At 43.2% G+C, this 12554-nt stretch overlaps 2 protein-coding genes across 2 annotated transcripts in view; both read left to right on the forward strand.

Annotated features, from left to right (window-relative positions):
- Positions 1–4867, forward strand: part of LOC124803367 (GTPase Obg-like) — a 121719-nt gene extending 116852 nt beyond the window's left edge. Inside the window, exon 3 of the mRNA XM_047264553.1 lies at positions 4643–4867. Coding sequence (XP_047120509.1) covers positions 4643–4867 — 225 coding nt within the window. The remainder of the gene's footprint in view (positions 1–4642) is intronic.
- Positions 1–12554, forward strand: part of LOC124802688 (oxidative stress-induced growth inhibitor 1-like) — a 130674-nt gene that overhangs the window by 8616 nt on the left and 109504 nt on the right. The gene's annotated exons all lie outside the window — the stretch shown is intronic.

Consider the following 12554-nt stretch of genomic DNA (forward strand, 5'->3'; position numbering starts at 1 on the left):
CAACATTAACCATCCTCAGAACCACCACTAATAAGCACTCACTACCACCGTCCACTGTCACCATGCATATCACTACGAACGGTACAACTATTGTCACTATACGTACTGTTTACAACAGTAAGCACAGCAGATGAGTCCACTACGCAGGATTTAGTGTTTTATCACTAGTCACACTTCCTAAGCGTCTAGGACTGCGTGATGTCCCGGTGAATTCGTGCAGATCCCAGTAAAGTGATTTTTTTGTAATTGGCAGATAAATTTTTTCCAGTGCCTACGGTTTTAATGCCCACTAAGATCTTTCGGCACTTCTCCCAATCTGCTGTCAACCACTGGGACCACTTTCACTTCTTTTTGCAGGAGTCGCTGTAGTTCGCTTTTCAATTTATCGTATCTGGCAAGCTTTGCCAAGTTGTCTTATCGATTCTGCTATCACTTGTGATGGCAGTGTCAATTATCCACCCCTTTTTTCCTTGACAGTTTTTATATCTGGTGTATTGTGTTCCAGCATTCAGTGTGTTGAAGTTGGAAAGCCCACAGTAATTAGACATGTACGTTTTTAGACACTGCTGTGGGTCCCTGTTCACTCATGAATTATTCGTAATGAATACGCTGATAAGCTTTCCAGAGCACTGGTGATGACTCCATTTGTTGCACCAGAACCTGTCTTACCTATCGCTAAGGCGACGGTAAAATATAAACTACGTAAGTGGATCAGGACTAAAATCCAAAAACAAAAGCATGGTAAGCTGATGCTGCCGTAACCATGTTTTAAGAGAAGTTGTGTAGTTCTGGGCCTTAACAGGAAGCAGGTTATACTCGTGGCAGTTCTAGTGACTGGCTATAGGAACTTCATGAAACGCCTATACACGATGGGTATAGGGAAAAAAGCCCCGTAGTGCAGATGATGTAGTACGGGGGAAGAGGGGGGATGAAACTGCAACACATTTACACTTCCAATTCGAAGACGAAAAAGGGACAAAATACGTGGGTGATTAACTCCTGAAGAAATTGTGGCTGACAGATCCGGTAAAAGCACTCGTACTACTCTGTAAGGATACTGGTTGACCTTTATAGAATGACGGAGAGAAATTCCGCACGATAAATTGTTTCGCTTCGGGAAACAGAGGGCTAGGACCACCGAAGTTTTTCTTCCTACTTAAATCAAATCAAATTACGTTAAATTCATCATGTATTATTGCGACCGTGCTTGTGCAGGGTTATTACAAATGATTGAAGCGATTTCACAGCTTTACAATAACTTTATTATTTGAGATTTTCACAATGCTTTGCACACACATACAAAAACTCAGTTTTTTTAGGCATTCACAAATGTTCGATATGTGCCCCTTTAGTGATTCGGCAGACATCAAGCCGATAATCAAGTTCCTCCCACACTCGGCGCAGCATGTCCCCATCAATGAGTTCGAAAGCATCGTTGATGTGAGCTCGCAGTTCTGGCACGTTTCTTGGTAGAGGAGGTTTAAACACTGAATCTTTCACATAAACCCACAGAAAGAAATTGCATGGGGTTAAGTCGGGAGAGCGTGGAGGTCATGACATGAATTGCTGACCATGATCTCCACCACGACCGATCCATCGGTTTTCCAATCTCCTGTTTAAGAAATGCCGAACATCATGATGGAAGTGCGGTGGAGCACCATCCTGTGGTACATTTAGCTCCCTGCTTGCTTTATTCGTCGACTTCCGCGGGCTACGCGTGAAACTTGCCCGCACGCGTTCAACCGTTTCTTCGCTCACTGCAGGCCGACCCGTTGATTTCCCCTTACAGAGGCATCCAGAAGCTTTAAACTGCGCATACCATCGCGAATGGACTTAGCAGTTGGTGGATCTTTGTTGAACTTCGTCCTGAAGTGTCGTTGCACTGTTATGACTGACTGATGTGAGTGCATTTCAAGCACGACATACGCTTTCTCGACTCCTGTCGCCATTTTGTCTCACTGCGCTCTCGAGCGCTCTGGCGGCAGAAACCTGAAGTGCGGCTTCAGCCGAACAAAACTTCATGAGTTTTTCTACGTATCTGTAGTGTGTCGTGACCATATGTCAATGAATGGAGCTACAGTGAATTTATGAAATCGCTTCAATCATTTGTAATAGCCCTGTATATCATATGATAGCTGGTTCAGGAAGAGGATGAAAATTGGTCGCCGACTGTGTAATAGCAGTTGTTGCTGGATTTTGTGGTTTACAGATACCAAGTTGAGGGTGCAAAGACCTGCTGCTGGTACCTCTTGCTGGCAGATAAGAATAGTTAAATTCAACGAAAGTATCCGAACGTGGATATAGCACTTTCTTCGTCGTCATGGCGCCGGAAACGAAGGCATAAGTGGTGATGTGGATGGTTGCTGGAAGCCAGTGGTGCTGAACGTTGCAACCTTGCAGGCGACATCAGTTTGCAGATAACATAAGAAGCACACCGCGGCGGAAGGACGTGAGCTTCCGTATTGTTGTTCGAGCCTCTCATCTGCGCGGCCTCCATCTGTTATCACTTATTTACAACGTTTCACACCTAGCACGAACTGTCAGCTGCGTATCAGAAGAGCTCTAGACCTATAAACACAATACGCAGTGTAGCCATGAAATAACTAGGCACGTAGCTGGGCTGTAGAACAAAATCGAACAGGGCTTGTTATGAAACTGACCTGCAGAGCGTTTTACTCATCAGTGCTGTAACAGTTTACAAGTAGCAATTCTAAATCTGAGAAGTGTAGTGCATGTTTGAAGAAAAGTTAGTGGTTACACTTTAATCGTACGTAGAATAAATTGCTACGGAAGGCGTGCTTAGAATAAATTGCTGCGGAAGGTTAAAAGATACAATTACGACAATCTTAGATAGTTCTTAAAAGTTCGCAGAAGAGCTTCTGTGAAGTCTGTAATGTAGGAGACGAGGCACTGGCGGATCTGAAGCTGTGAGGACGGGTCGTGAGTCGTGCTTGGGTAGCTCAGATGGTAGAGCACTTGCCCGCGAAAGGCAAAGGTCAGGAGTTCGAGTCTCGGTCCGGCACACAGTTTTAATCTACCAGGAAGTTTCATATCAACGCACACTCCGCTGCAGAGTGAAAATCTCATTCTGGAATCTTAGCTCAGTTCAGGAACTCATAGATTTCGGAGCTCTAGAAAGTGAAAGGAATCTCTTAAACCTATTTCTACGGAGAAACTCCAAACTTTTGAGGAAGCTAGAGAATTGCCAATCATTTTCTAAAAACAGACCTGTTCTGAGTCTGTGCCATTATTTCACAAGAGCGAGGTAGTAAAGTAGTACAGTTAGCGGAAAATTCACTGGGACAGTCGTTTAAGAGTGTGACTGAGAGCTGCAAGCTGTATCCCGTTCGATTCGAGATCGTTCAGACGCTGGGCTTGTACTGCGGAGGAGTAGCTGTTGGAATCCACAACTAGCCATACTGATTTATGTTTCACTAAATTTCTTCATACGGGTACTTCGAGAATTCTTTCACTGAACTGTTTCTCCGGTCCCCTCAGTTTCCTTGTTTAGTCCGAATTAGTGTTCGGCGTGTAATGGAAACGATATCGATGGAACGTGACAAGAGACCCTTCCTTTGTGTGAGTGAGCCAGACACACACGTAGAGAAAATGTTTGTATTAATACTGGGATAGCTGTGAACTACCGTCTTAAATAGTGATTTTAAGCTTGACAGTACACGGTAAGTTGTACTCCAGATATGGTTTTTACAACTTTGTTTTCGTCTATATTAAGTATGTACCATAGTTTTATCGTTATGTAAACAGATGGATCCCAGCAAGAGAATTCTCTCGGTTGTCCTGTGGTTTCCCTGATACGGTTTTTAAAATGCGTCTTCCAGAATAATTTACAAATTATGATGCGGACTTATATGGCATTCTGATGGCACTGGAGTGGGTTCACAGACATCGCCGTACGAGTTTCCTTGTCTGTTCCGACTCTTAGTGCGTTGCAAGCTCTTCACTAAATTTATCCGGTAGACCCGCTGATTCAGCTCATCCATGACTCCTTACAGCGGCTCCAACGCAATGGACGGTGGTGATCTTTCGCTGGGTACCTGGCCACGTTGGGATAATACAGGGTGACGGCATGGCTGACGAAACTGGCAAGGAAGCATGTTCGGATGGTGCTGTCCATCAATGTCCCATCCCGTTGCACGCCATTATCTCATGCTGCATCATGCGTCAGTGGGAGACTGAATGGTTGCAGGTGTCACACAAAAAACTGCGGTCGCTCAAATCGACCACAAAGCCTTGGCGGACTTCGTGTCACCCTCGCCGCTGGAAGGAGGTTTTGCTTACCAGACTGCACATCGGGCATAGCCCTTTAACACATGGCTTCCTCCTCTGGCAGGAGGATCCAACATTCTGTGAAGTTTGTGGCGTGCCGCTTTCAGTTCAGCATATTGTGGATACGTGTCTCCTGTCTACTGATATTAGGGCAGCCCTTGGTCTCGCTGGAGATCTGCCCACCATCTTCGCAGATACCGATACAAGTGTTAAGAGTGGTGAAATTTTGTGAACAGTCAGGCCTCATCCCTAAACTGGTGGGGAAGGCCGGCAGACTTTAGTACGTTATAAACTGCTCCAAATGTGAGGCAGCCTTCGTCCCCACCCATGAGATTTCATGTTGACTTTTCGTCAGGGCGCTGATGACCATGATGATGACCATGATGATGACCATGATGATGACCATGATGATGACCATGATGATGACCATGATGATGACCATGATGATGACCATGATGATGACCATGATGATGACCATGATGATGACCATGATGATGATGATGATGATGATGTCGAGCGCCCTCTCAACCAAAATAGAGAGCGAGAATGTCTCACTGGGAGAAGCCTCATGCCATGTTGAAGCTAAGATTCCAGCATTAACCTTAAGTGGTGATACAAAAATCCTTACCAAGAATAACTGCAGCCTGTAAAATGTCCTGTGCTCGCTATGTTCGCGAAAAGCAAGTATTCTCCAAACTGTGCTGTCTGGTCCTGCTGAACTGAGAGCATGCTTGATAGTTCCCCTATCCTGACCGAGTTATCTCGGGATCAGATTTCACGCCCTATTGGCAGTAGTTATACTTAATCACCGTCGACAAGATTAAAGGTACTATCATGAATCAAGCATGTGGGCAGCTTACAACACTCGCTAATTAGTCGCAATAGCACTAAAATTGGTAGTCAAGGGTGTTAAAGTTGTTCAGCACGTACATAGAATAAATCCAACGGTCACTGATCGGTTAATTAGAGAATACAAGACATGAGAAACAAAGGCAATAATAAGACGAGTGGGCAGATATCGTCGAATAATGATACAGCGGCAGGAGCAGCAGCAGATTGGGTGACCTCATGGCTCAGTGACCATTAGCTATTTTAGATAAGAGCTACAGCGACTATCGAGCAGTAATAGGTTTAAATTGATTGCTCGTTGAAACCCGATAGCCTTCCCTAAGTTCACCGAGCTTCACTGTGGTGAACTTCTTCAGATATTTTATGCGGTCCAGAGACTGACTTTACTGTTCATGGAAGCACCTGTTGAAGACCTGCTAAAAAGTAACGTCGACTGCTCTTGTCGAGTCCTATTCAAAATCTTCGGCCCCGAGAAAAATGGTCGACTGACCACAGTCTCGGTGTTTCTTGCCACCAACCTAAGTGGGTCTTTGTAGCGACCTGAAAAACCACTCTACGTCTTGCAGGTTCATCCGAGTGCTTGAAGCCAGCCTTTAATAACACGACGACTTTGCTTTGATGGATCTCGCCATCATGGTGATAATTTATTAATGCCGTTACGCATTGGCTAGATAAAAATCAGGGAAAAATACTGAAGTGCCTGTGGAACATCACGTTGTTATCTCTCGGTCGCACTCGAAACCGTAATAAAATTATTCAGATTATCGCATTCATTAATATTTTTTCGTTGATTTATAGCCCCGTGGTTTCTCTTACGTAGTTATACAAAACCCTGATATCGTGGTCGTTCAAATCGACCATAAAGGCATGACTTAAATGTTGGAAGGAGTTCTGCTTACCAGACTGCACATCGGACGTAGCCCTTTAAGACTTGGCTTCTTCCTCCGGCGGTGTGGTCCACCACTCTGAAGCTAGTGGCGTATCACTTTCAGCTCAGCGTACTATGGCAATGTGTGTCCTATAAAGATATTAGGGCAGCCCTCAGATTCGATGGAGATCTGCACACCGTCCTCGCAGATACTGATTCCCTTGTTACAAGTGTGAACTGTCAGGCCTCATCCCTAAATTAGTGGGGAATGGAGGCAGGCATTAAGACATAAATTGCTTCGCATGTGGGAACAGCCTTAGTCCTCGCCCATGAGATTAGCATGCTGATTTTTCGTCAGAGCACTGATGACCATGATGTCGAGCGCCCTCACCTCAAATAATCATCTTCATCATAATTGTAATCATTATAATCATTATTATCATTATAATCGTCATTATCATCATCATCATTACCGTCGTCATTATCATCATTACTGTCGTCATTATTATCACTACCGTCACTACCGCCATCTGATAAAGTTGTTGAGGATGTGATATCACATTCTGCCTCCTCCCGAGTAGAGGTCGAATGTCTCCACTGCGCAATCACGCTTCATAATGTGGCAACATTGAGACACCTCTATATTGTTGGCCGTCAGCCGTAATACAGGGTAGACAGTTTTTCCCTGATTACAAAAACGTACTTCTAAGTAACTACGCTAGACACACTTAGACGGTTTATTGCAAATGGTATCTGAACTCGTATAGCTTTTTATGGATTCACTTCCATGTGTGTCCCGTCTCTCCCCTAGAACGTCAAGGCGCTACTCAATTTCTCCCCATGTCCTCGCCAAAACCTCTTCCGTCAACGCCTTTTCATCATTTCATAGTCGTGAACGGAACATGTTATCCTTAACGTACCTCAGAAAAAAGTAAAGAGCGAATGCCTTGTGAACATGGTGGTCATGATGTACCGTCTCGACCAATCCATCTGTCCCGAAAGGTTTCATCCCAGAACTAGCGAGCAAATAACGTCCGGTGTAGCAATGCCCTACGTTGTATGTTGTTGAAATACCATCCGTGATAACGAGAGAGAGAGAGAGAGAGAGAGAGAGAGAGAGAGAGAGAGAGAGAGAGATATCGGATGCTGTCAGAACAAATCTAGAAGTATATCCATAAAAGCTTCACGAGTCAAGGCAGAATTTCCATAGCTTTATCTATCATGGTTCCTTTGAAATATATCAGTGAAGAACTTAGTGCTCATCCTGCATTTTAGTAACTACTGAAGTCATGGATGTGGGACACCCACAATCGTGCCATCGTTCGACCGCAATAATCGCACGCTGTGCCCGCTTGAGCAGTAGCTTGTATTCACAAACTGTCAGATACTTCTTTAAGTTTTGAGCAGTGCTGCGACTAGCACTACAAACTCCGCAGGTCATAGGTGGTCCACAAATCGTACTTTGCGGCCCTTCGGTTCAATGTACGCTCACTTGCCACTGCTCGTTCTCTTGCAAAAGCAGACGTGGTTGCTAGTACAGCGTTCATTGACAGTGAGTTCTCGAAGGAGGTCGTGGCGCAGACTACCTGCCGGCGACCTTCGTAGGCGAAGATCGGACGTTTCCTTCGCGTTTTTCCTTTTCCTCGGCACCGTTACAAGTTAATGAGGTCTCTTGCGACACGCAGACGCTTAATCGAGAGGCGCATGAACCTTCGATATGTGATCGGGAAAGCTGCCACTACCACTGTTGTTTATAATAAGGACCGAACCATCTGGCGCAGTGGTGAGACACTAAATTCGTGTTTACTAGGACTGCGGTTCACATCTCCATCTGACCATCCAGATTTAAGCGTTCAGTCATTTTTCAAAATAGCTTGAATCAAATGCTGGGCTGCTTCCTTTCAAACTCGAGCGTGTGCTCCCTCTAATGATGTCGTCGATGGTACGGTTAATTGCAATTTTTCTTCCTTTCTTCTAAAACACTGGAGTATAATTGTCTCGAACATCATATACTGTGGGTTATTATAGCAGTGATGGCAGGCGTGCACACCCAAGTGTACACTTACTGCAGTCGTATTCACTGTTGAAAAACCGGTCACGTATAACTAAAGTAAATATTAACAATCATTCCATCTTAAATGTGTGTGGCCCTTCTAATCAGTTAGGAGAAATAGGTTTGCAAATAACGGTGCTATAAACGTCAAATACACCCCACATGTAAATACTAGCTCTCAAGTAAAAAGGAAGAAAAATATAAAACTTTATTTTTCTATACCCTCATTTCTCAATTATTTAAAATGGGACTAGTATAACTAGTAAAGTACACACCAGGACCAGAGACGAGAGATTGACTCCTACCAACACTGAATAGCACCTGGAACCTTAGACGCTGGTGCTGCAACCTTTACAACAACGAGGCTGTCGGTGAATCTTATATGTTTGGCTTTGATTGGTCAATGTGGAGCGTGTAGCTGTCAAAAGTGTGTTAACAACTGGTGGATTGTATTGACATGGCGATTAGCGACAAAAGACGTTTGACAGCAAATAAATCTCGTGCCTGAATGGTTTTGGCGCAGTGAGATAGTGTCTTTATAGCTGACTGACGCCATGTTGTCCTGCTGCAGGAGTTACATGAGTCCCACATACCATCTTAGCATCCGTTAGTGTCTAATATTGAAGCTGGAGCCACAACTTCTAGGAGAAGTTTCTCAGTTTTTCAGGAAGCTGGTACCCATTATGATATTCCGTTCTTAATCGTCAGGAACCTACACTGCCTTTCTGAAACTCAACTGTCCTACCATTCCCATATGATTTTTTTTTTTTTTTTTTTTTTTTTTTTTTTTTTTTTTTTTTTTTTTTAGGTTGTAACATCTCTTTGATACAAGTAATGTGTGTCCCCTCCATGCCCTTTCTTATTCTATTTGCGAAAGCTGTGTAGAAACAAAATTGCTAGTTCTTTCCTCTGTGTGACATCTCTCTTACTTCTATCATCCTTATGATTACTACGTGCCATATTATCTTCCCAGAATTCTGTCACAGCAGATCTCTATAATCTGAAAAGTGGCATTGTAAATCTGTTCTTAGGGTACGTTGAGCAGGTAATTACCGAATAATGTTCATACAAATCTTCTACATCAAGCTCCTAACTATGATTCATCAGGAACACAATCTATAACACGTAGACTGCTGTAAAATAATAATAAATTTTCACAATGGTCCTTGCTTAATGTCACGCGACAAGGAAACCATTTCTAATCGTTTTATAACATATAAAACGAATGAAAGATACTTACTGTAAGGTTTTAACGTGACCTTTTCGCAAACTATAGAACGTAAATACGGAAGTTGATTTAATTTCATGCAACTGGCACCCCCTTACGCACTATTTTATTATTTTCTTCGATTTCTGCCAACAACGAAGAATCCAAGGCGTTCGATGTAACATCAAACGTTACATAATTTTCTCGCCCACATACAATGCCTGGAACTCAAATGTCCCACATACTTTCACCGAAATTAATTTCGCCACGAACGAACCACACCCACTGGAAAAATGGGGGTGGGGGCAGAGAGGAAGCAGGATCATCCAGTGTACCGAAGAGCTGCAGTATTTCAAAACGGCGGCCAAATATTATTCTAGCACAGTGCATCGCGCTCCAAACGTAGAGGGTCAATGACGATTCGTCTTGAAAAGGTATTACGTTGTAGTGGGCACCAACTGGCAAGCGCATTTAAACGTGATATGAGCATCACACAAATCACATAGTTACTGTCCACAGCACTTCAGGGGCTGGTTAAAGTTGCAAATACTTCGCCTTAGAAGCTCTGAGTACAAGGAAAAGACTTTTTTTTTCTACGGAGAAAACCTCAGCATATCACTGAACAGAAGACGAGAATGGAGATCATAAATTAACATAAGCTGACGTAACTACAATCACCTGTAAAACTGCGACTGCGGTAGGAAACGCCTCAAAACAAAAAAGTCAACGTGTTCAGTAAAGCGAAGTTCAGCAGAATCAAGATGTTATTCATAAAAGCGAATGGCGGAATACCTCATGGTTATGCATGGCAACTTGACAGCGATTGCTGCACCTGTTCGTGGGATTACGTAACATCTGGAAGTAGCCGGAGCATTTCTTGGCCTCTGGTCTCGTATTTCAAAGATGGTAGTTAGTTTCCCGGTTGTATTACGTACCTGTTTCTTATGCCTCCCCCTCTCTCTCTCTCTTTCTTTCTTTGTAAAGTGCATACATATATGTTATTCGCTGTCTGCAATATCCAAAATCGCCCTCTACTTGTCGCGAAATTAGGAGAAAAAAGTTGCAAAATTAGATCTCTGCTGGAAACTCGACCCTGAACTCGAGACATATTAAAATACGCTGTTTTGTCGAGAACTGGCATTTTGAGACTGTGGCGGGGTAAAAAAAAATACACGTTGTGACAACCTATATATTAAAATATCCTCCATGTCACATCCACCTAGTTCGCAGAAAACTAACGATCTTCAGGATGTCAAATTAAACACCTTTCAGACGTCTAGTTATTTTATTTGGTGACCAGTTTCAGCGTTTTACTACGCCATCTTCAGGCCCTTGACTGATGTGGAGGAAGATTCTACCTTGGTTGTCATCAAAACAGGGGTCAGCAATACTGGTATTAGTAGATTTTTGCTATAGAGATCATTTCAACCATCATCTGCCGACTGTTATCTAAACATTGTTAGATCAAGATGGCGTAGTAAAACGCTGAAACTGGTTGCCAAATAAAGTAACTAGATGGCTGACAGCTGTTTAATTTGACCTTCTGTATCGAGCAACCGAGTCCCACAACCAACTTTGAAAAGATGGACTTACAGAGACTTAATTATCTTCAGTCCAGATGAAAACAAAACTGCGGAATAAGAAAACTTATTCTAAAAGTCCGAAAAATACTTTGGTATGTATGTTAAGTACCAATATTACTACCCTACAATAGAACGATGCCGTAGGTGAAAGCGATTATCTTTTTAGCTTTTGTCCAAGTTGGTCAACTGGTTGTTGTAAAACAGCTTTTTCAAGCGGAGAGCAAGTGTCTTGTCAGTGACAGTTCTCTCCTACCAGCTTATAAACAAAACCAAACATGCGATTAGACTTACTGGCGGAGTCGATAACTTCTAGAGATTAGTTTTATGTGAATGAAACAAAGCTACATCCCCTACTGAAAGTAGTTATTCGGATTCACAGCGAAATTTTATATGATTATGATAATGCGAATATCTTATGCACAGTCCAGTATTGTTTGGTACATCTTCCATTACCCTTTTTTTGTAATAATTATCGTTGCCCGAATTCTGTTATAAGTCAGCTGGAGACAACCAGAGACGAAAACATATCCGAAACCGAGAACTTTTACGAGAACAACTGCTAACTTCTCCTTCTGGTCTCTAATGAAGCCTGCACGAGATGACTCGCAAGGTGATACGCGGATGTGGCAGTCGCTGTCGAATACTTAGCGTCAGTTCTCGATCGCACACAAAATCGAAAAATACTCAGTTACTGGTCCTCGAAAGCCCAACACTGGGTTGGACTGAAGACTTCTTATCAAACATAGCGTAGGTCCCTATTACGCGATCCACCCAAGGTGCACACCTCCGCAGCAGCACCGCAAGTGTGCGTGTTCGGAACTACAGACTGGTTCACGTCGACCGATTTCATGACGCACGCGGGATATTTACGGCGCGAATTCGCGCATGTGCACTATACAGCAAGAACGCGGAAATAGGAGCTTGAGGTTCCTATTAAACAAGTAATTGCAGTTACTGTACGTACCTATCACAGAATTACGTTATTACTGTTCTGAATTACGGGCTCAACTGTCCATTTTATATTAAGACACTTGTTTCCACAAAGATATTTTATCAAAATTTACGTTTATACGGCTTTGTGGACATGGAACGGAGTTGTTTTTGGAGTTATTGCCTGGCAGTGACTCTGACCCTTAGGATTATGCCATGACGACGACGACGACGAAAACTGAGACGTTGTTGGGTTCGATCCTGGCTGGGAAGAATGGAAGATGGTAGGGGGATATGTTCCCTGTTAATGGAGCAGTTGAGGCCAGAAGATCCGAAGGAATTTCGGAACGTCGTGAGAATCGCCGTGGATTGTTTTGACAACTTGCTGTCGATGATACTGGAAGAAATTCGCTCAAGTGACACAGTAATGTAGGAAGCAGTTTCACCCAGTCGGAAGTAAGAACTAAACCATTCGTTTATTGCTTTTGTGAGCGGGCTGTCTCGCAGACTAGTCAGTTTCTCCTTTGTAGTACGCTGAAATAAAGCAAAAGAATTAAAACAAAAGAATTAAAACAAAAGTGAACTTCCGTCAGTTACGGCTCTACGAATCAATTTGAAAATCAAGCATGTGAAGGTGTACGCGTATTTACTCAGGAACAAAATTTGCTGACGTACCTTTTTATGACAGACACCTTTCCGCGTTATACAACTAGATTAGAAAGCTTAATGCTTGTTTGGTCCACTCCATTTCTATGTAGGAAGCAATCAGTACAAAGA

This window comes from Schistocerca piceifrons, chromosome 6 (assembly GCF_021461385.2).
Source record: "Schistocerca piceifrons isolate TAMUIC-IGC-003096 chromosome 6, iqSchPice1.1, whole genome shotgun sequence".
NCBI classification, from domain to species: domain Eukaryota; kingdom Metazoa; phylum Arthropoda; class Insecta; order Orthoptera; family Acrididae; genus Schistocerca; species Schistocerca piceifrons.